Below are 25,499 nucleotides of genomic sequence, written 5' to 3'. Positions count from 1 at the left end.
TTTACGCGTCTTCAGCACCCACTGCTCTCATTTCGAACCATGTCTTCTCCAACCGCACAGCTAAACACGAACACCAGCAGAGCGCGTGAACAACACTGGCGTGGCGCGTATACACACTCTACTCAGGCTACGCAAGAAGTTGTAGAACCTGCCGACAAGAAAGATAATGGACCGGATAAGGTTAAGGGTGGAAAGAAGGGGCCAGCATCGAAAGGAGGTTTCGTTCGGCCGAGCCATTGTACGCCTCCTATTCAATACCGCAGTATTAATCTCATATTGCATCTCAGTCCTTTCCCTACCTTTGGCGCGCATACATGTCTGTCTTTTGGATGTTTCCGAGCTAATACTCCTCACAGTCAACCCATCCCGCTCTGCATGAACACATCGCCCACCTCACCCGCGCCTTCCTCGCTTCTCAACCACCAATCGAGGGGCTGGATAAAAGTATCATCATCACGGGAGTTAGAATGCATCTGACTCTGGGAGTGATGCCGTTGAGGTCTGAGAAGAAGGATGGGGCGGGCGGAGAGAGGCTGGAGGAGAAGCTGGTTGAAGAGTCGGGCCGACAAGACGCTTCGCCTCAGCCACCAATCGCTTCATCAAAGACTCAGGAAGGACCCGGAGAGAGCGCACAAGCGAATGAACCTACTCTGATCGGAGAGCCTGCATCAGTCTCGCAAGGACACCAAAAGCCTCTCAAGACGCCTTCAGAAGCACTGGCCCATCTCCAGTCCCTTCGCTCCCAGATCCGCGAATTCGTACTCAACGAGAAGCTTCAAGTTGCCTTAGGTGCTGTGGAAGTAATGAAAGTGCGAAGGAGGAAGGTGAAAGGTGAACGCGTGGAGGCGACAAACCCGCAGAAAGAGGACGAGGACGAGGACGAGGACGAGGAATCCGAACCGGACGAAGCACCAACCGACCCAACAGCAGCATCCATAGCTGGTACCCCATCGGCTGAGATCGCACACCCTGGGGATGTCGAGGTAGTAGAAATGGCTGATGTGTTGTACGTCTCTATCCCCGAGTCCGACCCTCTAAACGCACCTGTGTGGGCTCTGGGACGCATGATTCACCAGAGTTTCAAAGACGCAGGTTTCATCACAGAAACTCGGCCGCTAAAGGTGCGTATTCCTCTTTCCCTTTCTAAGGGCTATTGCATCTTCGAAGCTAACGAAGACCTAGTTGCATCTAACGATAGTGAACACCTCGCATCGGCAGCCAAAATCGCGAAATAGGAGACCCATCCAATTCTCGTATTCAGCGATGAAACAAGTGATGGCTTCTGTCCAGCCGCCGGATCTACCCCCAGAGGCGCTTCCCAGGCCTAGAGCAACAGTCCGTGAGCAGATGGATGAAGGTCCAGTGAAAGCTGCGCTGGCCGGCGGACTTCCTGCGTCCGCCTCACTCGAACCCAAATCGGGAGCCGAGACATCAGCTGCGAATCCCCAGAAGCCGGTGCACGAAGTCGCGAACTCCAAGTCCCTCTGGACAGACTTTGGAATATGGAACATCTCCTCTGTCGAGCTTTGGGTCATGGGAAGCCGGGATGCAGAGGGAAGGTATGTCAGCTTGGGGGGAGTTGAGCTACCTCCGAAAGACACTGAGCTTGCTGGTGATGCTCGAGAGGGTTCTGTTTGATCCTACAGCACTGCATGGTCTAGACTGCTTCGATCGTTATAAGTGTAACTTGTACTGATGATAATGGAATACGTTGTCACAAGCGAACATGGTGGAGAGGGCGAACGCTTGCGCGTCCCCCTCCTCTCTACACGCTATTATGCTTACCTGTGCTAGCAGTAACAGTGTCAAGACAATGTTGTTTTGCTGGCAATCTGCATTCAGCGGAGTGGGAGCGAGAACGCGTCATACCACTGTTCGCCCACCGTTGTTATTACCCAATGTAGTAGTTCGTACCCCAACCCTAGGAGCTGACCAGCGAACCGAGGCGCCAGTCCGTACTTCTCCCAGGTGGTCTTCTGCTCTCACTGGACTGCCTCGAATGGAGGATGACGTGTTGCATGCAGCTGTGTACGCCAAGGACTGTACATTTTCCAACGTTTCCGCGCCATTTGGGGCAGAGGGCGCAAGAACCGTGTTAAGATGAGCAGGTAAGACAGGGAGATAATAGGGCACAGGGCGGGAAGTGGGAAAGGGAAAACCGAGCCAGGTTGTAAGGGAGAGGAAAATGAGCCGGATGGGATAGAAGATGTAAGACGGGCGTGAGACACGCGTGAATGGCACGCTTGAGAGGAGACGGATAAGAAAAGAGTCATCATACATCGCACTGATGCACAGGAAACGACACAACAGAGCGAGTCGAAAGAATCATCCAACCACGGCTATTTGACGCCCCTGCGCCTGATATCACACAGCATCAACCAAGTTCTCCTAACGACATGCGTTCCAATCGAATCACCACGGTGGAGGGACTGAGCTGCTGGGAAAGGCGCTGACGGTCCAACGTCGCTCGCCTAGGCAATAATGCACTTGCCCTTGTTCGGCTTCTGCTTTCGGTTAAGCAGTGCCGCACGAGTCGCGTACTGGAAGACCTCGCGCACGCCCTCGCCTGTCTTGGCGGAACATTCCAGGTAGTGGCGTGCACCGATGCGCTGGGCGACGGCCATGCCCTGAGCGGATACATATTAGCGCCGGAACCGGAAAAGTAGGAAGGGATGAGGGAAGGAAGGGAGAACGTGTTGAAGGATAGTGATGGGAGCGGTAGGGAATGGAACGCACCTCCTCGGGTGTCACCGGGCGCTGGGAGGTCTTGCGAAGCTCCTCGATCGTCTTGGGATCGCGCCTGAGATCCTTCTTGCACCCAACGAGAATGATGGGGAGCCCCGCGCAGAAGTGCATCACCTCAGAGATCCACTATATCAAGGGAGGAGTCAGTTATGAGTCATGTATCGTTACGGCAGTAAGCGCGCAGCACCTTCTCCTGGACGTTGTCGAGCGAGTCCGGGCTGTCTACGGCGAAGCAAATGAGGATGACGTGGGAGTCGGGGTATGAGAGCGGACGGAGACGATCGTAGTCCTCTTGACCGGCGGTATCCCATAGAGCGAGTTCGACGTGCTTCCCATCCACCTCGACGTCCGCGACGTAGTTCTCAAACACGGTGGGGACGTAGACCTACGAAGGATAGGGGGTTTAGTGCATCGTTGTGAATTGACTTCGCGCTTGTCTACCGAGGGGTAGAGCAAGACGTGAGAGGTATGGGGATAGAGAGAGACGTACCTCTGGGAATGTGCCCTTGGAGAAGACGATGAGAAGACAGGTCTTTCCACATGCACCGTCTCCGACGATGACGAGCTTGCGGCGAATTTCAGACATGATAAATGAGTTGAGTTACGTGTCTGATGTATTGGGGGACGTCTATTGACTGACGATGGTTGACGAGGAGAGGGTGTAATATGAGGAGATGGTTGTAGAAAAGAGAGAGAGGATGAGGGAGGTGTGTGTGTTAATGATGGCAATACACACAACGCACGGGGGGGCCTCAGTGAACGGAAGAACATCCGATAAGTATATCCACGCGCACGGGATCAATTATCATCCAAGACCCCGGGAATCCCGGTCACTTTCGACCCTGCATTGCTTTGCACAACTTAACCAGAGCATTTTCTTTTTTTTCTATTATTATTTGTAATTTTCATTCTACTTTTTGCACAGCTACAACGGACAGCTTCTAGAGAAATCAAGGAACGATCGAAAATTGTCCCAAGTACCGCTTTCGCTTCAATAATGTCCCCTACTCCCGAATTAGCGGAGGAGGGAGAACCCCCACGACCAACTTGTCTCCTCAGGCAGGATTGGGACTCTCTCGTACTCGGATTTGGTACGCCCCTACTCAACATCTCCGTTACACACCCGTTTATCCGTAACACAGCAGACGGAACGATAGCCCGTACGTCGCTCAAGGATCTACTCAGCCAAGGGATCAACGGGCGCTTACGCACTTCCGGCACAAGGAGGCTGTATGGAGAGGTCACGTTTATCCGCGTGCTCCAGTTGGAGGGGGGAAAGGAGATTATCGTTGCAGGATCGGATGACGGTGGTGTCGGTGTTTGGAACTCCCCGTGCGTCTCCTTCTCTTGGTATCCTCCCAGTTCCTAATCCTCGGGTAGTGATCTCAACCTCCTATTGAAGAAAATCCTGTTCGCCTCCCCCCTTGTGCGGGCCGAACTCGTGCATGGCTATGCGGGAATGCAAGAGGGTCTCGTTCTCGTATCTGGAGAAGGGACGATCGCCTTTGTCGACTGTACCGATTCTCTCACTTTGTAAGCTTCACTCACCGTTCCACCTTTTGTTCTTTTCGTGGCACGCTGACCATTTCTTTGCAGTACGAGTCTCATCCCCTGCGCCTCATCGCCTCTCATCAAAGCATGCCTATCCACAGATACCCTCATAATCCTCTACGCCAACAACCGCGCTCGTCTGTGGGACGTAAGATCCAAGGAACTATGGCGCATCATGGAAGGCGATAAGGCGAAGGAGATGATCGACCAGGGCGGGTGGGGCATCGTGTGAGTTTTTTTTCATTCATTACTCGATTAGGCGATGGGAGGCGAACGGAATAGAGCTGATAGGTGTACAGGGATGCAGAGGAGAGGGGCGTCGATGTGAGCCCTGTCCCGCTGTTCGATGTGCCCTGCGCACCCGTCGCACTAGACGCAGGTAAGACAGCCCTCCACCAAGAGAACCTGAATAACGTCATATAGGGATTTCTGCACTACTGGCCGCGCAGAATCTCGGCGTCAACCCACCGCTGGACAAACAGTACCCTGATAATCTACCCAAGCAGCTGCATACGATCCTGCCTGTCGTGGCGGCATCATTCACATATGGCCTAGACCAGAGCGTCGACGGACTCTGTGACGACCAAAAGCCAATAGGGGCGGGGAGCGTCGCTCTCCCTAGTGCCTCGTTTAGGTGCGCAGGCCCATCCATGTCGATCACGTATTTGACGAAGAATTAGTGGTCCGGTGAAAGCCTCAGAGGAAAATGCAGTATGGCAAGTATCCCCGACCGCGACGACTTTCCTATTGCTCAGCCTAATCACCGTCCTTCGAATATGCCTACCTTCCGAGGGTGAGTTCATTCCGATTCCGGCGAGATGTGCAGTGACGTGTTGGTAACAGTATTCGAAATGCATGCCACTGCTATCATCGCCTTTTACGTCTCTTCCCTACCGGAGACGATGCCTGCGTACCAGTCGCCATCGCTAGACGTGCTGGTGCGATTCTGGTACGATCCTTCATGTATGTCCGTCCATTCCAGTAGCCGACAATGTTGATTCATAATGCTTGTAGCTGAGATACAGCACGGCGCGCGTCTACTGTTCAACGCTGTTGTCTCCCAGATGGCGGATTCAGAGGTGATCAGTATCGCAGAGCTCTGGCAGCGCCAACGTCCGTACTATTTCTCTATTCTAGGAGCCGCTTCACTCAATGCTTGACAGTTCCCTGTGTCCAGCCTGATGCTAGCCAGAACTCGGCCGCCTGCGCTCGTGCCCTGCTCATCGCAGGAACCCTGGCCGCCGAGCGGTATTCACTCCTCTCAACCTCAACTCTGAGGGACATCTCCAAATCCATATCGCTGTTCTTGCACGCCGAGACCTGCCCCTACTCCGTTCTGGCCATCGATCTCTGCTCTCGCGGCTTCCACATCTGGCAACAGTACATCGACGCTGTGGAGACCCTGAGGTGCTTGTTCAGACGTGCCGTCACCTTTGAGAAAAGCACCCTCCCAACTGTAGGACATCAGGCCAGACTCGCGATCCTGCATATTGCGAGTACGAGCACTGCACTGTTCATGACTACCGTGTCGCTAGACATTGTCAACGCGCCAACTGCGGAGCATCTCAAGTCTATCATGCTCGTCATCGCATTCATCGTGAAAAAGGTAATCATTTCTTCCCGAGTCTGGTGCGACATAGTGACGTGTTCACAGAAACCACTCGTGCTCTACCCTAGCCTGCCAAAACTGGTCGACGCTGTTGTCAAGTCCCTCGACCCCAACTCCTCGTCAAGAGATGCTGTTCTGCAGGCAGCGACCATCATCCTGGACCAGCTGGTGCACACTTATCCCTCCGTTGCCTTCAATGCTAAGGTCCAGCGTCTCGCCGTAGGAACTATCGAAGGCGCTGTGATCATGTACGATCTGAAGACTGCCACTCGGCTTTACGTCCTCGAAGCTCATCGGAAGCGCGTCTCGGCATGCAGCTTCTCCCCCGATGGGCGAAGGCTAGTGAGCATGTCGCTGGAAGAGAGTGTGGTTATGGTTTGGAAAGTAGGGACCAGCTTCTCCAGCTTATTTAATCCTGGTGGGCCGCCTCGTCAGGGGCACGCAGGGTCGGATCCGTACAAGACGATACCCTTCAGTGCTGGCGAAGAAGGTACGATGTTTTTGGCTTGCGGAGAACAGTGCTTCATGATGTTTACAGGGCACATAACTGTGGCTGCGACGTTGGAATGGGTAACATTCGAATGGCCGGGCGACCGAACAGCACGGCTGAAGATCCGGGACAGTACCTTCACTTTCAACACCTAATTGAACCATGTCACGCAATTGTACTCTACCTTGCATTCTGTTGATACCCTTCAATCTGATATCGTTGATTCCGGATCCCGAAATAAATGGTCTCTGCGTGCGACCAAAGTGTCGTCGCCCATGGCTGCATCACGTATAGTTGACGGAATTCAATACAAATCCTGACACGTAATCGGCTGTATATATATGACGTTGCCTCATTAGGGAAGTCAACATCAAGGGTCAGAAGCTTCCGTGTATCTCACGCCCTCTGCGCAGGGGAGGTCGTGTTCTTGATAATTAACGTCCTTGATTTGTCACGTGCATATCTGCTTGAGATGATGAATGCTCTGCTTGTTCTCTTTCTGTGATCGTCTTTGTTAATGCTTGTAGTCTTCTGCCGATCCCATTGAACTTATTTATTTTCGAGTTGTGTCCTTGGTTCTCCACGCCGCCTTCCAGATGTCTGTCAAACACGTTGATCGCGACGCCAGACCGGCGTTCCTGACGAACATGCATGTTTCTCATTGTATTCGAACCCTGCGTGGTCTCCCTAGTGGTGCTCTAGAAGTGGACTGTATGAGGTCGTCTAAGAATCCTCCGCTAAGCAAGGCATGGCAGCTGACGAGCGTTCAGGATGATGGTAGCCTACTACTCTCTGTCTTCCCTGGATCTTCTGTCATCGTTGGATACAAAGGTGAAGGCAGACGAAAAGGAAGACTGGAAGAGTTGGATCTGGAAGCAGTATATCGGTAAGTCCAACCTTCAGATTCCTACCTTCTGACTCATTCATCATGCCAGCGGATGAGCATATCGCTGGTTTTCGAGGGAGCTCATTTCTCACCGGTCCATCAGCGTCTGCAAAGGTTCGATCCCAAATTATCCCTGAGATCCGATCAATAATAACGTGCATTTTAAGGAACCGCCTCATATACTCATGACGTATACTGCACTTCTTTCGCTTGCTATCTTGCGAGACGACTTCTGTCGGCTCGATCGGCGCCGTGTCCTTGCCTTTCTAGAACGAACACAACTTCCGGATGGCAGGTATGTATACTCCACTACATTGCGTCTCCAGATACTCAACGTGGACTGCAGTTTTGAACCATGGCCTGGCAGCGAGGAAGGTGGAGACATTCGTATCATCTATGCTGCCCTCGCAACTTGCAGTATGTTGAATAGTTGGGATGGCATCGATTTGGACAAAGCTGTTGCTTATGTCAAAGCTTGTCGGGTAACATTATCCCGTATGTCACTCAGCAACACATCTGATAGATTACAGGTTCAGGATGGCAGCTATGGGCAAACTCCACATGCCGAGGCGAACGGTGGCGCCACCTATTGTGCTGTCGCCGCTCTCAACCTGGCATCGCATCCACTGCAAGGGGAAGAACGGGACCGCACCGTTCGATGGTTAGTCCACAGACAAAGGGGTGGATTTCAAGGTCGGATAGAGAAGGAGCAGGACGCATGCTATAGCTTCTGGTGTGGAGCGGCACTTACAGTTAGTTCGCTGCCTCAACTGGTACATCCCTCATGCTGATCTGTTACTCAGCTTCTTGGATGTGCAGACTTCGTTGATCGAGACGCCAATGCGGAATTCTTGATGCGGTGCCAATTCAAGCTCGGTGGATTTGCCAAAGCTGCAGGCGAGTTTTCAGGTAAGCATATCGCATGCCTCTGATTCAAGCTCACAAAAACCATCAGATCCCCTCCACACTTACTTGAGCATGGCCGCTCTCTCTATATATCCTCCATCTTGGGGAGTGCCATTGACTACGATAGATCCGCTGCTTAATGCACGCACAGAGACCGTGGCGTGGATCAGGGAGAAGATGAACTAAAACACCGAGATATGATGTATTCAAGGTGGCTGCGCAGGCAGACACATTTGTTGTACAACAAATGTGTGTGAATTACATTTTGTGTACAGACGTTTCCGGTGCGACTCTACACGAGATTGCATTCACCAGGCCTCAGCGCGCACCATTGCGGGTGAAGATTGATTGCGTTGATACCGCGCGCGACCATACGGTAGCGAACATCGTGCAGACGAGCAAGTGCTTCAGATGAGTTGCGTGGGAGTCCATCCGGCCCATTGGCACCGTTTCAGAAGACTTCCGCAGAAGCGGCGGTACTAGGCCAGACGATTGGATCGACATTTTCTGGACCTGATTGCTCCGTCCACAGCAATTGCTGTCCACCCAATACGAGATCGTATTGAGCCTCGGTCAGATTTTGCAGGGGGTCGAAGGAGTAAGCCTGCAAACGTACTCAGAATGAATGCGCAGCATCCATGTTAGCGAACATACCTTTTGCCAGGTTTTGAAAGGATCGCACCAGCTGTTCCCATCAGTATCGTTTCCCAACCATTCACCCGCCCCGCAGTCGAGATAGAAGTAGTCAGATGGTCCATGCACCATCTTGTAACCTTTCTCAGCCACTGCAAGTGCGTCTTCGCTTGATATCCACACCCTGGGATATGGAGGATCAGCCATGCAGGACACTGTAAGAAGATTACGACGAACAAAACGATCGTATCCATTCCTAAGGAGATATTTTGCACAAGGAGCATTTCCTCCCATACTGCTGGAGTCTTTCCAGCCGCACGGACAGTGTCGTGCGTGCCAAGGACATACATGCTTAGGGCTTCACTCAAGTTCTTGCCGGACGCAGTCAGAGCATCCTGGGTCACGGTATCATTGACGTAGCAGTTCGTGTTCAGCTCGTCCCCGCCGGTGCTAAAACCGGACCCCGGAAGGGTGGAAAGGACGCTCGCAAACATTTGCTGAGTAAAGTTCAGAACTTCGGGGACTGCAAAGCGAAGTTGTCCGGAGGGCGGCTCGTTCGCGTACGTGGTCCATGGTTCAAAGTTCCAACAAGCCACGTATTCTGGATGAGATTCATAGACAGAAGCAGTGTGCCCTGGAGCGTCGATTTCCTGACATGACGTTAGACTTACAACAGGCTCATCATGGAAGGCTCACCATCATAATATCGATGCCTCGCTCACTAGCATAGTTCACGATGTCCTGCACATCCTGCAGAGAATACGTCTGTGCTGCCGAATATGCTCCATATTGACTCAGTTCCGGAAGGGCTGCGACTGTCAGAGGGAATGATTGAGAATCGGTGATGTGCCAGTGGAACATGTTGATCTTGACGTATGACATCGCGTCTAGAGTCTGATAGATGTCGGCGACCGGAAAACTCGATGGAATGTCAATATCTGCCGCATGCCAAAGAAAGCCCACTTACAAGTTCCTCGACGTATCGAAAAGAAACCCGCGATACGGCTACACGTGGAATCAGAAAGAGTGGGAATTTTGCACCGGGTTGCTCACATAGGCAGGACTGTCAGTGATCATCACCGGTGCCTGTACGGTATAGACCATGGAAGCCCCGGGGAAGAAAGAAGCATAAGGATACGTGGAAGCGACGCCTCCGGTGCTGTACCACAACTGCGTGAACGTAGTCAGCCCGCGGAACAAGCCTAGTGTCGTGTTCGCCTGGAGCATCGCGGCCGTCCCATCCGCCGGTATGCTCAGGATTCGTCTCGTGAGCCAAGAGGAGCAATCGCTTCGGTCATGATACTGTTAACCGTGTTGTTGCCGATAATCTCCAGGTGAAGCATCGGCAGCGTGTTGGCGTATTGCAGCGCCTGGAGATCTGCGTTCGCTCTTCCCACAACGAGGCGCTGCAAGTTGTCCGTGTAAAGTTGGGATATCGTACGCGATATAGCAGCGGTCATATCAGCAGGCGCCGGTGTAGAGGACATCCAGTGGATCCAGAATGTCGGCGAGAGGATGAGAGATGAGGTGTCATAAGTGACGCTACGTGGGTTGGGCCAGATGGCCAGCACCACCGGTGCTAGACAGAGGACGAGGAGAAAGTGCATGCTAGCGAGAGAGGGAGAATGGGCGTGTGACCGCAGCGGCCTGGGTTAAGGCTGTTGGCATTGTTATAAATACCTGCACCATCCCTCAGAACCATGAACGTTTCGGGTTGAAGACCGGAAGAAGCCTCCCATGAAGAAGGCGTAGAGATATGGAAGTGCAGATAGAAGCATTGAGCGCGTGGCCCTGTGAAAAGGTACGAAGAAGCAGCATGCGTGACAATTCGGGCATGCTGTGGCGGCTTCGGCAACCATATGTAGACAAGACGTGACCATTACGAGATGGTACGCACTATAGTACGACACGAGTGTGGTAGAGTTCGTAAAGTTCATAAGTGTCCAGTGGCACAACCGTCCCTCATCATACGAGGTTACACTCCCCAGGGCGAAGGGCACACCACTCAGGCTGGAGGTTGATAGCGTTGATCCCGCGGGCAACCATCCGGTAGCGCACATCATGCAACCGTTCAAGCGCTTCAGAGGAATTCCGTGGCAGCCCGTCGGGCCCATTCGCACCTGTCCAGAAGACCTCGGCCGAAGCGGCTGCGCGGGGCCAGATGATGGGGTCGACGTTCTCCGGGCCAGACTGTTCGGTCCACAGGAGCTGCTGGCCGCCAAGGACGAGGGAGTACTGGGAGGCGGTAAGGTTCTGGAGCGGGTCGAAAGAGTATGCCTGGGGTGGGTTCAGGGCGAGGTGTGTGTTACAGCAGTGGAATGACTTACCTTCTGCCAGGTCTTGAATGGGTCGCACCAGGAATTCCCGTTCGTGTCGTTCCCGAGCCAGGCACCCCCACCGCAGTCGAGGTAGAAATAGTCGGACGGACCGTGGATCATCTTGTACCCCTTCTCGGCGATTGCAAGAGCGTCCTCGGAGGAGATCCACACGCTGCGAGGGAGATTAACGACTTGCCAAGTGGAAAATGGAAATACTGACATGACAAGCGTATCCAGACCGAGGGAGACGTTCTGTACGAGCAGCATCTCCTCCCACACTGCGGGTGTCTTCCCCGCCGCCCGAACAGTGTCATGCGTCCCCAAGACAAACGTATTCAGCGCCTGGCTAAAGTTCTGCCCACTGGCAGTCAGCGCGTCCTGGAAGATGGTGTCGTTCACGTAGCACGCTGTGTTAAGTTCGTCACCTCCTGTGGAGAAGAGCGTGCTAGGAAGAGTGGAGAGGACGGAGGCGAACATTTGCTGAGTGAAGTTGAGCACTTCTGGGACGGCGAACCGGAGTTGGCCGGCGGGAGGCTCATTCGCGTATGTCGTCCAGGGCGCTTCGTTGTAGCAGGCCACGTACTCTGGGTGGGACTCCCAGATGGAGGCGGTGTGCCCGGGGGTGTCGATTTCCTGCACTACGATTGAGTGATATGTTATTCAGAAGAGAAATATGCGCACCAGCATGACGTCGATCCCTCTCGCCCCGGCGTAGTTGATGATATCCTGCACATCTTGGAGGGAGTAGGTCTGCACAGCCGAGTAGGCACCGTATTGCGAGAGCTCGGGGAAGGCGGCTACAGTGAGTGGGAAAGACTGCGAGTCAGTGATGTGCCAGTGGAAGGTGTTGATCTTGACGTAGGAGGCGGCGTCGAGGGTGCGGTAGAGGTCTGCGACTGGGAAGCTGAGGGGTGTTAGGTGGGTAGCGTGCGAGTGGGAGGGGCTTACAAGTTGCGCGCAGTGTCGAGGAGGAGACCCCGATACGGCTGGAAGACGTTAGAGAGATTGAGAAGTTTCGAAGGGACGCACGTAGGCAGGAGTATCCGTGATCATCACTGGTGCTTGAACGGTGTAGATCATCGATGATCCAGGGAAGAACGAGTTGTACGGGAATATCGCTGCTACGCCTCCAGAGGAATACCAGAGCTGACTGAACGTCGTCAGACCTCTGAATAAGCCGAGTGTCGTATTCGCTTGGAGCATGCCGGGGGTGCCATCAGCGGGAATGGTGAGCGTGTACGACTCGTCCCTCTCGCCTAGAATGCAGGTCGCCTCAGCCATGATGCTCTTGATAGGGCTGTTCCCTATGATCTCGAGATGGATCATGGGGAGTGAGTTGGCGTAGGCAAGCGCCGGGAGGTCGGCATTCGCTCGCCCGACAACGAGTCGCTGGAGGTTGTCGGTGTACAGCTCGGCCATGGTGCGCGATATGGCGGCAGTCACGTCCCCCGGAGCGGGGGTTGTAGATGCCCAGTGTATCCAAAACGTTGGAGATAGAATGAGAGCAGATGTACCGTAGGATACGCTATGCGGGTTTGGCCAGAGCGCCAGTGCCGCCGGGACGAGAAAGAGGAGAAGGAACATGGTGGTCGACCAGAAAGAGGCGAGCGCAGATGTTGAGAGATGGCTGGCAGGTGGCAAGTATATGTATGAATTAACCATCAGGAGGACGGCTCAACCTTGTGAGAACAGAGAGAACGACAGGTCAAGGCACACGACGTCGAGATGGAATAGATAGAAGAGTCACGTATACACGCTGGCAGAAGAAATATGAGCCCACGATAAGCAGTGTATCATGGCACCATACAGTGGAATATTATTCATTTATTCCACTGTTTGCAGTCATTCTTGACAGCGTGTAATATCTCTTGTTCCCATGGAATAGAGACTACAATAAGAGCATGTGTGAGAGAAGCAGATGAGAGAGAGAAGCAAAGAAGAGCATGCGTCTAACATCCGTGTCACTCGGTATATTCAACACGTGAGCACCGGAACATGATTAATTATTATTCACAACGTAATATTAGTGAATGTTTATTTGTATTTAGAGATTAAATGTATATTGTATTGTTGTGGAAATGTATGAATACTGCAAGTCAAGGGACAGATGATAATACCTCATTAATCCATTGTGCTGATTTTAAGACGGCGTACGGAGACAGAGTCAATCTACATCCGAATGAAAGGGTCCGTAACCAACGTGAGAAAACAGCCGTTACTGCTCCTCATCGTCCATCCCTTCCTCCTCATCGTCCATTTCTCCTTCCTCATCGTCAACGTCACCCTCCTCATCGTCTAAAAATCACTCGTAACCAGTAGATGCAGCGGATCCCAGCTGCTCCACAACTTCCTCCATCAGTATCACCACTACCAGAACGTCCAGTCCAGCAGCAAATGAATAGGCAACGTACGTCCTTTTTCCTCACGCGACCTCTCATCCTCATCACCTCTACCACCAGCACCGCAGCAAGCACGTCCACCGAGCCTGGGGCCCGTCTCCGGAGTACCAGGACTATCAGGACCATTCCGTACCACTGGATATCCGCAATACGGTCCTCCATCTCGTGGAGTCATGCCCTTTCCTCCTGGTGGGCAGACGACTCCAGGTCCAGGACCAACAATAGCCAGCCGTGGGACGGGCATGCACCCCACCCAGCCCATTCAATCATTCATCCCATCCCGCGGTGGGTTTCCCCTCCCCTCTCAGGTCGTGCCGCCGGCCACCACAGTCCTCACCACCCAGCAGCAACCGCAACAATCCCAGAACACGCCTCCTGCTCTCTCCCAGCACTCCAACCCCCCGCACCTCTCTGGCCCCCCTAACCTCTCTGCCACCCCTGCTCCTACCAACTCTTCAGACGCACTTGACCCGAACGATTTCCCCGCCCTTGGATCGAGCGCGCCAAACTCCAACCAAGCGCCTAATGCTGCTTTCCTCCAATCCTACGCTTCTCAGGCAGGAAACGCTTCCACCGCCCCATCTGCTCCTTCGGGTGGAAACCCGGTGGGTATGAATCAGTCTTCGAGGGATTTCGGGCCAGAGGACTTCCCCGCCCTTGGAGGGGGAGGCGAGCAGGGGAATGGCATGAATGGGACCAACGGGCAAGGGTTGAATGATAGGCAATCCTTTCTCGGCGGCATCATGGGTGGTGCGCGTAGTGTGGGAATGACAGAAGCAGAGAAGCGGGTCTGTTTTCCTCGTTTCCTTTACCTCACTTCGCATATTGACATTCTTGCAGCAGTACGCAATCAAACTCGCCAGCGCGCAGAACACCCCGCAGCCCCCACAGCAGCCATACGGCCAAAACCAGAACTCCCAACCTGGCCAGCCTGCAGCATGGTCCCAGCAGTCGGGCCAACCTCAGGCATCCAGCAACCCCTCTTCCGCACCTACATTCCCTTCCAACCTCTCCAACGGCATGCAGCCGCCGCCTGGCTACGGCCAGCCTCGTGGCCAAACCCCTCAAGGCCCTCACCCGTCCCAATTTCCCCCCCAGCTTCAGCAACAATCTCTCGGTGACGCCCGCCTCGGTCAGCATCAGCATCCCGGACATCATCCCTCCGCTCCTCCGCCTAACCTACCTCCCCCACACATGCCGCACAATCATCCCTCGCAGACTGCCCCCCAGGCTTTAGGCCCGCAGCAGGCCGCCCCAGCTGGAATCCGCAACCATCCCGCCGAACAACTCTTCACCTCCCCTACCGACCGCTGGGGGCTCCTCGCCCTCCTCCGTATGATCCGCTCCTCCGCCACGCAGCCCGACATCGCCCTCCTCTCCGTCGGTGGCGTAGACTTGACCACTTCCCTCAACCTTGCCGTCGGATCGAAAGACGACCTTTACCCTACGTTCTACTCTCCCTATTCCGCCCCTGGCACACCACCTCAAACGGTGGAACCGGATTTCACTCTTCCCTCATGCTATAACGTTCAGGCGCCGATGCCTGGGCCGCAAAAGGCGGCTGCATTCAGCGACGAGACGTTGTTCTTCATGTTCTACTCTAGCCCGCGTGACATCCTGCAGGAAGTCGCCGCTCAGGAACTGCAAGTCCCTTACCGCACCCTATGACCCTTGCTGACAATCATGTGCAGGTACAACCGTCACTGGCGCTTCCACAAAGATTTAGGGATGTGGGTCACCAAAGAGCCCGAGTATAACGACCCCTCGCAAACTGGGCCTGGAACGGAGACGTCCGAGACAAACAAGCGGCTGAACGGTGCAGGCGAGAAGGCAGTGTACACCTATTGGGACGTCGAGAAGTGGGATAAGGAGCGGAAGGAGGATGTGGTCATGTTCGACGCGTTGGAGGAGAGGCAGCCTGGCATGGCTCTACCCACCGCTGCTACTGGTGCGCGTGAGTGAGGTGCAGGAAGTGGTCCTATCCGACGGGAAGAAGTCGCAGGATGCCCGCACCTCTTCTCCCCGTTGCTCTCTTGCCTGGGTTGTTGATCGTCTCCCGCATCCATGGGTTGTGAGTTGATATCATATCGACGCTGGTTGGCCAGTTGGCACTCGATTTTTATTTTCTCAATTTCTGCTACAGCGCCTCGGTTCACGGTGCACGCATTCATAGTTGTCTTACTACAGTCATCTATACTATTTGTGCATTGGCATTCAATCGGTTGGCGACGATTGTTTAAGTCGCACGACCATCAAAGCAGCCCCTGATGTCGCGAGTGTACAGCAACTGCGCAGCGCCCTGTTGGCGTCAATGATAACGCCTGGCTCGTCGCCATTCAGTCCTTGCACTGACGGCGATGCCCACATACCATCCACAGCCTGGCGGTCCTCAGCCACTTGCTGGCCATCAAAGGAACACCTAGACGGCGATGAAGCTGCTCTGGTTACTTCAGGCGCTCGTCCTAGTCACTGCGACGGTCAGCCAACTCCTCGACTACCGAGCGCACGTCTTCAACTCTGTCTCTTCCGCCCTCCGGCAATGGGGCAACACGCTCAATCCGAATGGCGCATCATTCGTCCCCGGCCTCATACGTGCAGGGACATCGATGTACCACGCTCGACCATCTGCCAGTCCACCCGACACGCCCGAATGGCTCGCTTTCGATGCGGAGATGAGCTTTGGGATCTTTGGCAACAGGATGGCCTTTCCTAGGAGAAACCAGACTGGGGAGACGTGGATGAGGACCTATAGTGCTAAGAGGGATATCAAAGTGGGATATTTCGATGGCATGAGCGCCATGATCGCCAACACGGGAACGTTCGATTTTGTCGATCTGATTGGGTACGGCTTAGCGGGGACGCCGTCGACGGATTGGAGAGGTGTATGGGACGAGTACATCCGTGCAGCGAAACTCTGCAACTGGACGAAAGAATTCGACGTCGATCTGGACGGGTTTGTCCGCATGAACGCAGGCTTCGAGCTCATCGTCTGCGACTGGTCTGCATGGGAGCTCGGAGCTAACGTCAACGTCACACGCACACATCAGGACTCTGCCGAGCCGTTCTACGAATGGGCTCGCTCTGCTGCTTGGCACAACTTTGTCAGTGATTCAAGAGTCGAGCTCGATTGGAGCGGCTTCGTCTCTGCTCATGGTCGAGATGTGAAGTTGGATCCGAAGGGCTCGCTCAAGGAGCGGCGAATGATTACGATGTCGAACGAAACTCGACAAACGATTCGAGATGAAGTGCTCGAAGTCACCAATCGCCCCTTGTTCGGCAAGCGCAGTGTCAATTGGCAAATGCTGGTCGACACTGTGACGACACGTTACCAGCCGCGACTTCTCGAAATCCAAAACATTCTCTCAGGCACTGCTCCAAATGAAACTGAGATAGCCACTGCTGCGTCTCTTGTCCACATCTCCTTAGTTCCATATTACGAGCCACACCTTCCCGACCGGGGTCTCAACAAGTGCATCAACGGCCTCACATGGCACATCGAGCGGCTCCACTTGACGAAGGAGGAACAGAAGATCTACAAGAGTGTCCTTTTCGTTCTTGACAGAATCTGCACAACATTGTTCGACCTCTTCGATCTCCTACCAATAGCACCACCCAGTCCGAGCCCCTCACCTTGGTCCACCAACTCAACCACTTCTGACGCAAGTGTTCTCGTTTCAACCTTGTTTGAGGATCTCGTCTGGCCAACCTTCGTAAGCTGCCCGATCGGTGCCTGCTCGGATGCGGCAGGCGAGTTTTGCTCACTCGCTGTATGGCCCATCGTATGGAGCACTCCTGGAGCAGACTGGCCCAGATGTCTGAATAGGGCGGCATTCGACTGGAAGAACCGCCGAGGGCCTGGTCGTGGTCCTGGGGGCCCAGGAAGGAGGCCGTATGGTAGTCGTCCCCGCGGCGATGGACCTCGCGGTCATGACGGCTCAGGACATCACGATCCGCCACCTCCGTCTCCGGAGCACATTAGAGACCACGACGGGCAGGCTGTTTTCAGCCTATGGGAAGACTTTGACAGCCTGCGCCCGGATTGGGTTTGGTGGCCAGAACATTACGAGATGGAATAAACTGGAGGCATGGCACAATCCCGGTCCTTTTTGTGTACAAGTACTGTTCAAATATAGACGACTTCGTGGGTTCTTTTTCTCTCCATGTGCGATCATTAGACTGCATGTTTGGGTTCAATTTAACTAATGCATCGGCAAGTCTAACGTCGCTTCATACAAAATCGAGATCATGACGTCTCAATTTTGCTCCAACCGCAGAATGTTGTGTATCATGCGCATAATACTGACCATGAGTACATGACAGTGTCGTATATATGAATTCAAAGAAAAATGGCTAGGTTACAATTCGTTATGTCCTTTATACAGACTCAGTGTACTTCTCTTCGACCGTGTTTTCCACATACTCGATAGATGGCTTGTCGTTAATATGTGGTATATGGTGCGTCGCGACGTCATGTGCAGCTTCTTGGGAAATGTGGCAGACATATTCGGGGAATTTCCGGGCTGGAACTCTCGCTTCGAAGATCTCGTCGAGTTCTTCCAAAGAACGGCCCTTCATTTCCGGCATGTATACGTAAAAGAACACGATGCAAACCGCATTCGAAGCGGCCCAGATATATCCGTATTTCGCACCCTTGAAGGACTTAGAGATGTGCTGTGGAAATTGACAAGAAACGCACCCAGTTCAGATCTTGAGGATTGATAAAGTAAGGTGTGCAGAAGCTGGTGGTCCACGCTAGGATGTAGCCCAAGGCGGTCGCACTGCCAACAGTCCAGGCACGTAAGCGAGAGCTGACAAGTTCGGTTGCGACGGGATAGCTGGCAGCGCCAACACCGCCATTATAGGAGAACTGGAAGAGAGCCATGAAAGCAACGATGATTTGACCGGTTTCCTCTGTATTGGGATGGACCGTGTCTGCAATAGCATACGCCAGATGGGATACCCCAACAAGGAACGCTCCAAGTATCAGGATAGACCGGCGACCGAAGATGTGCCGAATCGCGTACATGCCGCAATTGACGCCAAGGAATCCAATGCACGTATTCATGATAGAGAATTGGAAAGCCTTCGTGATATCTGCAATCTGGAAGAAATATGTCGAATACGCGATGATGAACCACGATCCAGAAGCTGTTTGGCAACCAATCATGCCATAACAGAGAAGAGTGCGGCGCAAGTCGGCACCTTGACCAAGTTTCAGTTTTGTGTGAGGGAAGAAGTTAGGAATTCGAACCTCTGAACATATCCTGCCATGCCACCCCCTGCGCAATCTCTTTCTCCGCTGCTACTCCCCGGACCATCTCGTCCCATTCATATTCAGTCCATTGTTGCTCGGTGGAACCGCCACGCAGAATGTCCAGCGACTTGCGAGCCTCAGCCTCTCGACCACGAACAAGAAGCCAGCGTGGCGACTCAGGAACCACGAAGAGGCCCAACCCAAGAAGGACCGGGACGATGAACAGGCAGGCAATCGGAATCTGGTAACTGAGCTTGTCCATGCGTGTGCTTGTGTAGTTGTCAACGACAGATCCGAAGATTGCGCCGATGTTGACCCAGTATGCGAAGAGGGCAACCATGACCCCACGCATATGGGCGGGGGATGCCTCAGCGCAGTAAACGTTGGAGAAAGTGACGAAAAACCCATTAGCGAAGCCGAGAAGGAGACGACCAAAGTAAAGAACACCGACGTTTGACGAGGCGATCTGGACGGCGCAGGCGATAAAGTTCAGAATGCAGGCCGCCCATAATGCGTACTTGCGTCCAAGAAAGTCGCTGAATGCCCCAGCCACCAGTGATGAGAGGAAGGCACCTGCTGTCATTAGAGATCCGATGAGTTGTTGGACGGTACTCTGTCCTCGCACTTATCAGCGTATTGAAGGTTATGGTGGTAACATCGCTTACATCTATGCCGTATCCTGTGGGCAATGAAGGATCGGGATATCCGAAGACTGCCAAAAATCCTGGCATGGCCTGCAAGGAGCCAATTGCGGCGCTATCGAATCCGTACTGCATGTTGGCAACTGCCACGATGGAACACAAGATGAGACATTTCCTGTTGGCCCATGCAGAGGTCTCCGGTGGTGTAGTCGCAGCCCTCGACATGATATGTCGCGTAGGTTGTCGTTGGTGTCGTTTCCAGTAGATAAACAGAGAAAACTCCCACCGAGAAGGAACATCCACGAAGCAAACCTTTATAACGCTGGAATGTATTCTAGACGCCGGCTGGACCAGCCCAAATCGGCTCATCAAACGGGGATCTTCCCCGCAAACCCCGCATTCTCCTGTAGACGGAGCGATTCATGGACTGATCCAGGTGACACGATGGCCTATGTACTTTGGCTGATGTGTTGACCCCGAGAAGCAAAGAAGTCGAAAGGAGTAAGAGAAGAATTGATTCCAATTCAATGGCACTTCGAAATCAGGACAACATCACGTGGAAAGGCTAATCCAAATCGCCGGGGACCTGATTCGGGCGAAGACCTTTGTCCTTGAAAGGTTTACATTCTGGTCGGATCTATCAGCTGGAAGGGCGCTCGTCATGGGCCTTGGTCCATGAGGTTGATCATGCTTTGCACAGTGATCTGAGAGATTCCCACGTTCCTCACAGTGGAGGCCAATTTCCAACCTAGAAGGGTAAGGACCAACAGCAACATCTGCAGACTGTATTCAGTTCTTGGCCCCTACGTTTCATATAGTTGACTTCCCCGCACTATTCACCCCAGTTGATCACGTTGACTGTTGTTAATGCGTGAGATGGACTGGCAGAATAACAACTCCGTACCGAACAATCTAATCTTGGGACTCGTGGTCAGCGCCGCCCTGCACAACGGTCCGATACTCGTGCAACTATCATCTTTCCGGACGGGCGCGAGCTGGAATGTTGTTGGGCGTGATCGACTTCCTCTTGGTCGGCAGCTGACTGCTAGTGCCCGGTCTCGCGAAGCTGATAACTTTCGGGCACGCTTAGTAACACGTTCTACACAGGGTACTCTCATGAAGGAGCAGTTGACCAATGGTTTGTGTGACAGGTTGATGATCGCTGCTACAAGCCCGTTGGTGATAAGGTCGGTACATTTTCACAGTCGGCCCGATTCTCCGAGGTTTCATACAGTTTCAATCGTGGTTCGAATCTGGTGCTTGTGAGTGAAGTCAATACTGCCAGCGCTAACCTCTTCGTTGATTTTCCTTCTAACTTTGCTATACACTTCAACAGTTTATCTGGTACAGATGGGAGCAAATATTGTGAGGTCTTCTCAAGACGCAAGTGACGCCGAGGCTGACAGGTTGTCGCGCATGTACTCTTCAAAAAGCGCTTTGTACTCTGGATGCCAGCTGAGAAGAAAATAGATCAATCCCCTGCTTCAGAGTGCACCGAGGGAGGAGAACACATACCGACTGAGAGCGGGACGGCCCAAAGCAACATCCTCGGCACCCCACATTATGCGTAGCTTGTCCATTTCGGTCGTTGTCTCATTGTCGGGGCAGATGATGTAGAACTTTCCCTCCTTGACCCGTTCCAACATGTATTGGGCCGTCTGTGTAGCCGTCCAAGCACCCTCGGGCTTCTCCTTGACGCGAGCCCCGGTCAACCCAGTGTGCACCCAGCCAGGGCTATCTTACAGATCAGATACTCTGATAACAGCACCTGGTGCCGCGGTACGCACACGAAGAGATGCGCGCTGACTTTCGCGTTCTGTTGGCGGAATTCCCACGCCAGGTTCTCGGTGAGAACCTTCACTCCAGCTTTGGAGACATTATAAGCTGCGTTGCCAGGTGGGTTCGTTATTCCTTGCTTAGATCCTGGGTTAAGGTTTAGCATACAGCTCAAGGCCATAACACGACATCACACGTACCAGTGTTGATGATGACAGCAGGGTTCTCCTGTGCCATCATGACGGCGGTGAAAGTCTAAAGCAAGTTGAGCATCGGATCTAAGAGATAAGGCTGGTGGACACACCTGAACCATGTTGACAACACCATACAGGTTCGTGTCAAGCACTTTGTGCCAATTGTCGAGGTTGGTATAAGCACCTCCATAAGGACCGATACCCGCATTATTCATGAGAACAGAAACCTGTCTATATTGTCAGCTGGAGGCCCGATAAGGGAATGGGAATAGATGGTCACCTCGCCGAAGGCATCGTACACCTTGTCAAACAACGCCTTGCAGTCTTCAATCTTGCTCACATCGGTGGGTACCCCGATGACGTTGCCCGTCCCGACCTTCTCTTCGATCTGCTTAGTGGCCTCCTCCAGCTCTTCCTTGTTAATGTCGGCAAGAACAAGCTTCATGCCATAACTGTCCCGATATGGAGATCCTCAGCATCATCAACGGAATGCTCGATAAGGACACACCTAGCCAGCTCTTTGGCAGCGGCGAAGCCGATACCGTTGGGTGACCCGGCGCCGGTGATAACAGCGACTCGTCCAGCGCTGAAGGCATGGTTCGCCTGAGCAGCTGTATCAGGGTCAACTGTGTCTTCGGATTCGCCCAGGTACGAATGCCTGGTACGAATGGGGGACGGTCCCCTCGAACGAGAGCGATAACGGGAACTTGAGCGAGAGGAAGCCATAAGAGAGTAAAATGAACGAGATTGTATGAGAAGTGGAGGAGAAAAGGTGGTCGTTGGACTGGTCGTCTGCCCTCGAATTGCTGTGCTGTCTTTGTGAGGGCGCAACAGAAATATGTGGGGAAAGCCGGCGACGGCGGATAAGGCCGACGACGACGGTGGAGCGGTTACCATAGCTGAAAACTTTCTAGAAATGGGCACACTTTTCCTGAATAACATCGAGAACATTTGGAGGAAGTGGGGACACTGTCAAAAGATTCAGGTGAACGCAATATAGGCGATGCAAAGAGGTGTAACATATTGCGCGTCGAGCTACGGAAGCTACAAACCAGCACAATTACGAAGTTATCAAGACAAGGAAGATACCGCGGCGTTATCAACATAGACACAAATGAAATTGGGTGGGGAGGGGATTCACCTACGTGGACTCTGGCCAGAGAGCCCGAGCACAGGTGGTGGAAGAGGGGAAACAATAGGCAACGAGAGTTGAAGGAATACGCATAGAAGACAAGAAGAATCGAGGGAAAATGATAGTCAAGCTCGGAGAGAAGATTAATCAATTCGTGAATCTCTGAGAAAGCAACGGTCGAGGGCCGGTCACTCGATTGCGGAGGTCGGCTCCTCTCCCCCAGAGATGGAGGTGGCGTTTGTGCTAACCGCACTCATAGGTGGGGGTCCTTCAATACCCATTTTGATGCGAACGGCCTCGAAAGTCTTCAACATCTTCCTCCTTGCACCCAACGCTGCCACTCCCTTCTTCTCAAGAGCTGCTTCATCCATCATAACCATATCCTTCCAATCCATACCTTCAAAGTTAGTAGTGTACTTGTGCAAGCGAAGGGAGCGCAGCCAGCCGGGTACGTCTTGCAGCACATTGGGGTCGATGTCGTCGTCGGTCCTGGCGGAAGCCGGACCATTAAAGCCCACCTTGCCTGATGGACTGCGCCTTCCTGCACTGCGGGGACGACCGGCAGTGAGGGGAGTCTGCAGACCGGCAAATTTGATGGAAGAAGCCGAGTTGGGGTATCCACCGGTCGCAAGTTGAGCAAGCAGTTGCGCCTGGGCGGCAGCGTTGAGGTTCAAGCCAGCACCCAGACCAATAGGGCTGAGATTCAAGCTGAGCAGATCCATCTGGTTCATACCGGCGAGACCATTCAAGTTCATGCCAGTCATGTTGGCCGTCAGCGGGCTCAGCCCACCGGCCCCCATCGCTTGCAGACCGGCAAGACCACCGAATCCTCCCATACCAAGTCCGTTCATGTGCGGGCTCAGCCCGCCCAGTCCATTGAAGTTGTTCACGCCATCGGCACCAACGCTTCTGTTCGCAGCAAGCTGCTGAGCGAGAAGAGCAGCGTTCCCGTTTGCAGGACGGAGTCCACTCATCGCTTCGTCGATCGCAGGGCTCTTACGCCTAAACTTCTTCGCGTCATCCATAAGAGGGACGCGGGCGCTAGCGTCGTTCCCCGCACCACCCCATTGGTTGAGCTTGGCGTTGACAGCGTCGAGGCCATTGGTATTGTTTTGCTGATTGTCTGCGGAAAACATGGGCACCAGAGGGGTGTTCACCATGCTAGACCAGTGACCTCCGATCATAGGGGAGAGACCATCGTTCGGTGGGTCTTCCGTCAAGTTCGGGCGAGGTGAACGCAGGGTGTTGGCGACACCAGCAAAGTCGGTGCTCTTCGGCCTAATGGTAGCCGTGGCAGGGGCCAAACCGGGGGAAACGGGAGGCTCTGGCGACGGCGATGCCTGACGTTCCATAACCTGGCTGAGGGAAGAACCGGTCCAGACATTGTTATTCGAGTTGATCAGACCGGGCGCAGAAATGCGATGAGCGGCTTGAGTCGCTTTCAGCTGAGCGCGCTTTTGCGCAAGCGTTCCAGCGGCATCACTCAATGCGGCAGAATCGGGAGAGAGGAAGGACGAAATATCTCCACCGAACGAGGCACGGTTCGCTGAGCCTGCGCTGAAATTCCTCACGGCGGGGGAAGAGGGCGCCTTGAGGCCCGGAGACTTGAGGCCAAGCTGGTTGAGCTTTTGTTCCATTTGGTTTTGCATCGATCCGCCCATACTAGGGCTTAACACGGCGGTCATCGGATCAGCCCTAGACATCTGCTGAAGGACCTGGATGAAGAACCGAATCTGGACTTGAGTGGCAGACTGGAGCAAGCTGTACAAGGCAGCGGTGCGTTCAGCCTCCGAGAGGACGCGGAACCCTAAAGTACCATTCAATCATGTCAACTAGACTGGGATGCCGAGTGACTTACACTCTTCGATGGCGGTGAGCTCCTCCTTGAAGTTCTGGTCCAGTGACGCGGCGGCCATCTCCTCGAGGGTGACTTCATAGTTCTGAAGATTTTCGAACCACTGGTCAAGCGCCTCCGCTGAGCAAGGATCAGGAATCGAATTCAGATACCGGTAAGGTACACTCACCTTCAGGGGTCGGCTGGGCAATGGTCACGTTAGCGAGGAGCTCGCTGGTGGGGCGCGCGCTTGGCGAAGAGACCGCAACACGCGGCGACAGAGGCTGGCGAAGTCGCTCGTTTGGACCTAAGGACGCACGCGGGTTGTTCAGGGACATAGGAGGCTTGGGAGGCAATGAGGCCAGCCCAGTGGGTGTTGGGGGTGCAGCGGGGATGCCATTAGCGGAAGCAGCGGCGAACGACATTGCGGAATTTGAGTGAGCGATTGACGGTGGTGAAATCAAGGTCAAATCGATTGTGATTCACGAGACCTTGTCAAAGGTACACTCGATGTGTTGTTGATATTTTTTTTTCGTCCTGCGTGGACAGAAGTATGCTGTTGATAGAGGCAAGGAACCTGCCGACGTCGAGTCGGAGACCTGGTGGGTGATCTGGGAGCGATCGTAGGGCGCAGCCGATAGTGTCGAATAGACTACCAAGCGGACCGGCCGGTCTAATGACAAGAGCAGGCTGGTATGTGGACAAGAACAGAGAAGAGGCGACGAGGTGGACGTCGAAGAGAGAGATGAGGAGGAGGAGGAGGGGACCAAGGGGCGGTTAAGAGGGCCTCGTGAGCAACAGGTGTGTTTCAAAGTCCGCTCGACACACTTGGGGGCAGTCCTTTGCACGGCCTTGCCACCCCCTGAATTCACTTTATTTTCTCTCCTATCATTACCAGATTATGGTCGAATTTGTTTCATGAATGATATTAGCATTACACAGCCAATTTAGTACCCATCAATTCACCTCAAAAGCCGAATTCGTTTCATATTGCACAGTGTATATCTGCCGGCCAAGTCGGCCATTCGTGCCGACAAGGTGCCTGAAGCATGCGGCCATTTGTCACTTAGGCCAGCAAGGCAAAGGGTTCGAGAACAAAACACCGTTCATCATTCACACAACAACACAATA

General features: G+C 53.6%; 11 protein-coding genes across 11 annotated transcripts; 5 read left to right on the top strand and 6 right to left on the bottom strand.

Annotated features, from left to right (window-relative positions):
* Positions 1 to 39: 39 nt before the first annotated feature.
* On the top strand, positions 40 to 1,715 carry DACRYDRAFT_115250 (uncharacterized protein; the record flags this gene model as incomplete). The annotated part of the gene is made up of 4 exons (XM_040769964.1): positions 40 to 238; positions 288 to 316; positions 357 to 1,121; positions 1,183 to 1,715. The coding sequence occupies 4 exons, from the start codon at positions 40 to 42 to the stop codon at positions 1,636 to 1,638; spliced, it is 1,449 nt and encodes a 482-aa protein (XP_040629841.1). The 3' UTR covers positions 1,639 to 1,715.
* Positions 1,716 to 2,106: 391 nt separating this feature from the next.
* Positions 2,107 to 3,411, bottom strand: DACRYDRAFT_21335 (small GTPase-binding protein). Its single transcript, XM_040772344.1, has 4 exons — positions 3,236 to 3,411; positions 2,933 to 3,130; positions 2,737 to 2,871; positions 2,107 to 2,627 (listed from the first exon to the last, which is right to left on the bottom strand). The coding sequence occupies exons 1-4, from the start codon at positions 3,329 to 3,331 to the stop codon at positions 2,472 to 2,474; spliced, it is 585 nt and encodes a 194-aa protein (XP_040629840.1). The 5' UTR covers positions 3,332 to 3,411; the 3' UTR covers positions 2,107 to 2,471.
* Positions 3,412 to 3,742: 331 nt separating this feature from the next.
* On the top strand, positions 3,743 to 6,570 carry DACRYDRAFT_115248 (uncharacterized protein; the record flags this gene model as incomplete). The annotated part of the gene is made up of 12 exons (XM_040769963.1): positions 3,743 to 3,836; positions 3,888 to 4,077; positions 4,126 to 4,278; positions 4,342 to 4,524; positions 4,596 to 4,675; positions 4,720 to 4,930; positions 4,977 to 5,089; positions 5,140 to 5,259; positions 5,311 to 5,409; positions 5,460 to 5,902; positions 5,951 to 6,395; positions 6,444 to 6,570. The coding sequence occupies 12 exons, from the start codon at positions 3,743 to 3,745 to the stop codon at positions 6,548 to 6,550; spliced, it is 2,238 nt and encodes a 745-aa protein (XP_040629839.1). The 3' UTR covers positions 6,551 to 6,570.
* Positions 6,571 to 7,042: 472 nt separating this feature from the next.
* DACRYDRAFT_94111 (terpenoid cyclases/Protein prenyltransferase) lies at positions 7,043 to 8,373 on the top strand (the record flags this gene model as incomplete). The annotated part of the gene is made up of 8 exons (XM_040777201.1): positions 7,043 to 7,106; positions 7,159 to 7,281; positions 7,331 to 7,395; positions 7,449 to 7,576; positions 7,628 to 7,763; positions 7,812 to 8,033; positions 8,085 to 8,190; positions 8,237 to 8,373. The coding sequence occupies 8 exons, from the start codon at positions 7,043 to 7,045 to the stop codon at positions 8,371 to 8,373; spliced, it is 981 nt and encodes a 326-aa protein (XP_040629838.1).
* Positions 8,374 to 8,638: 265 nt separating this feature from the next.
* Positions 8,639 to 10,160, bottom strand: DACRYDRAFT_115246 (N-acetylhexosaminidase; the record flags this gene model as incomplete). Its single annotated transcript, XM_040769962.1, has 6 exons — positions 9,874 to 10,160; positions 9,788 to 9,825; positions 9,517 to 9,739; positions 9,058 to 9,470; positions 8,842 to 9,004; positions 8,639 to 8,791 (listed from the first exon to the last, which is right to left on the bottom strand). Exons 1-6 carry the CDS (start codon positions 10,045 to 10,047, stop codon positions 8,639 to 8,641), a joined length of 1,164 nt encoding a protein of 387 aa, XP_040629837.1. The 5' UTR covers positions 10,048 to 10,160.
* A 625-nt stretch (positions 10,161 to 10,785) lies between these two features.
* On the bottom strand, positions 10,786 to 12,770 carry DACRYDRAFT_77765 (N-acetylhexosaminidase; the record flags this gene model as incomplete). Its single annotated transcript, XM_040776288.1, has 6 exons — positions 12,168 to 12,770; positions 12,087 to 12,124; positions 11,820 to 12,042; positions 11,359 to 11,771; positions 11,148 to 11,310; positions 10,786 to 11,097 (listed from the first exon to the last, which is right to left on the bottom strand). Exons 1-6 carry the CDS (start codon positions 12,720 to 12,722, stop codon positions 10,786 to 10,788), a joined length of 1,704 nt encoding a protein of 567 aa, XP_040629836.1. The 5' UTR covers positions 12,723 to 12,770.
* Positions 12,771 to 14,858: 2,088 nt separating this feature from the next.
* On the top strand, positions 14,859 to 15,674 carry DACRYDRAFT_94109 (uncharacterized protein). The gene is made up of 2 exons (XM_040777200.1): positions 14,859 to 15,180; positions 15,229 to 15,674. Exons 1-2 carry the CDS (start codon positions 14,873 to 14,875, stop codon positions 15,497 to 15,499), a joined length of 579 nt encoding a protein of 192 aa, XP_040629835.1. The 5' UTR covers positions 14,859 to 14,872; the 3' UTR covers positions 15,500 to 15,674.
* A 242-nt stretch (positions 15,675 to 15,916) lies between these two features.
* Positions 15,917 to 17,699, top strand: DACRYDRAFT_115242 (uncharacterized protein). The gene has a single exon (XM_040769961.1). It carries the CDS (start codon positions 15,967 to 15,969, stop codon positions 17,611 to 17,613), a length of 1,647 nt encoding a protein of 548 aa, XP_040629834.1. The 5' UTR covers positions 15,917 to 15,966; the 3' UTR covers positions 17,614 to 17,699.
* Positions 17,700 to 17,911: 212 nt separating this feature from the next.
* Positions 17,912 to 19,657, bottom strand: DACRYDRAFT_50663 (general substrate transporter; the record flags this gene model as incomplete). The annotated part of the gene is made up of 4 exons (XM_040775000.1): positions 17,912 to 18,187; positions 18,234 to 18,739; positions 18,789 to 19,404; positions 19,457 to 19,657. 4 exons carry the CDS (start codon positions 19,655 to 19,657, stop codon positions 17,912 to 17,914), a joined length of 1,599 nt encoding a protein of 532 aa, XP_040629833.1.
* A 1,056-nt stretch (positions 19,658 to 20,713) lies between these two features.
* Positions 20,714 to 22,190, bottom strand: DACRYDRAFT_21331 (NADP-binding protein). The gene is made up of 7 exons (XM_040772343.1): positions 21,911 to 22,190; positions 21,683 to 21,854; positions 21,513 to 21,629; positions 21,409 to 21,463; positions 21,220 to 21,355; positions 20,948 to 21,166; positions 20,714 to 20,887 (listed from the first exon to the last, which is right to left on the bottom strand). Exons 1-7 carry the CDS (start codon positions 22,126 to 22,128, stop codon positions 20,809 to 20,811), a joined length of 996 nt encoding a protein of 331 aa, XP_040629832.1. The 5' UTR covers positions 22,129 to 22,190; the 3' UTR covers positions 20,714 to 20,808.
* Positions 22,191 to 22,401: 211 nt separating this feature from the next.
* DACRYDRAFT_21330 (uncharacterized protein) lies at positions 22,402 to 25,074 on the bottom strand. The gene is made up of 3 exons (XM_040772342.1): positions 24,559 to 25,074; positions 24,393 to 24,509; positions 22,402 to 24,341 (listed from the first exon to the last, which is right to left on the bottom strand). The coding sequence occupies exons 1-3, from the start codon at positions 24,791 to 24,793 to the stop codon at positions 22,723 to 22,725; spliced, it is 1,971 nt and encodes a 656-aa protein (XP_040629831.1). The 5' UTR covers positions 24,794 to 25,074; the 3' UTR covers positions 22,402 to 22,722.
* Positions 25,075 to 25,499: the final 425 nt, after the last annotated feature.

Source organism: Dacryopinax primogenitus, assembly GCF_000292625.1.
Source record: "Dacryopinax primogenitus strain DJM-731 SS1 chromosome Unknown DACRYscaffold_6, whole genome shotgun sequence".
In the NCBI taxonomy this organism is placed as follows: domain Eukaryota; kingdom Fungi; phylum Basidiomycota; class Dacrymycetes; order Dacrymycetales; family Dacrymycetaceae; genus Dacryopinax; species Dacryopinax primogenitus.
The sequence above is the reverse complement of the archived record's forward strand: the minus strand, read 5'-3'. Positions and strand labels throughout refer to the sequence as shown.

What these genes read in the sequence shown, in the direction of transcription:
- DACRYDRAFT_21335 (XM_040772344.1), bottom strand. Translation starts at nt 3,331, where the DNA reads ATGTCTGAAATTCGCCGCAAGCTCGTCATCGTCGGAGACGGTGCATGT. An exon ending in CCAAGGGCACATTCCCAGAG is followed by an intron (nt 3,131 to 3,235) that starts GTACGTCTCTCT and finishes TATCCTTCGTAG; the next exon opens with GTCTACGTCCCCACCGTGTT. An exon ending in TCGACAACGTCCAGGAGAAG is followed by an intron (nt 2,872 to 2,932) that starts GTGCTGCGCGCT and finishes CCCTTGATATAG; the next exon opens with TGGATCTCTGAGGTGATGCA.
- DACRYDRAFT_94109 (XM_040777200.1), top strand. Translation starts at nt 14,873, where the DNA reads ATGATCCGCTCCTCCGCCACGCAGCCCGACATCGCCCTCCTCTCCGTC. An exon ending in GAAGTCGCCGCTCAGGAACT is followed by an intron (nt 15,181 to 15,228) that starts GCAAGTCCCTTA and finishes AATCATGTGCAG; the next exon opens with GTACAACCGTCACTGGCGCT.
- DACRYDRAFT_115242 (XM_040769961.1), top strand. Translation starts at nt 15,967, where the DNA reads ATGAAGCTGCTCTGGTTACTTCAGGCGCTCGTCCTAGTCACTGCGACG.
- DACRYDRAFT_21331 (XM_040772343.1), bottom strand. Translation starts at nt 22,128, where the DNA reads ATGGCTTCCTCTCGCTCAAGTTCCCGTTATCGCTCTCGTTCGAGGGGA. An exon ending in GCTGCCAAAGAGCTGGCTAG is followed by an intron (nt 21,855 to 21,910) that starts GTGTGTCCTTAT and finishes ATATCGGGACAG; the next exon opens with TTATGGCATGAAGCTTGTTC. An exon ending in GTCAGCGCGCATCTCTTCGT is followed by an intron (nt 21,167 to 21,219) that starts GTGCGTACCGCG and finishes TCTGTAAGATAG; the next exon opens with CCCTGGCTGGGTGCACACTG.
- DACRYDRAFT_21330 (XM_040772342.1), bottom strand. Translation starts at nt 24,793, where the DNA reads ATGTCGTTCGCCGCTGCTTCCGCTAATGGCATCCCCGCTGCACCCCCA. An exon ending in TGCCCAGCCGACCCCTGAAG is followed by an intron (nt 24,510 to 24,558) that starts GTGAGTGTACCT and finishes ATCCTTGCTCAG; the next exon opens with CGGAGGCGCTTGACCAGTGG. An exon ending in GCTCACCGCCATCGAAGAGT is followed by an intron (nt 24,342 to 24,392) that starts GTAAGTCACTCG and finishes ATGGTACTTTAG; the next exon opens with GGTTCCGCGTCCTCTCGGAG.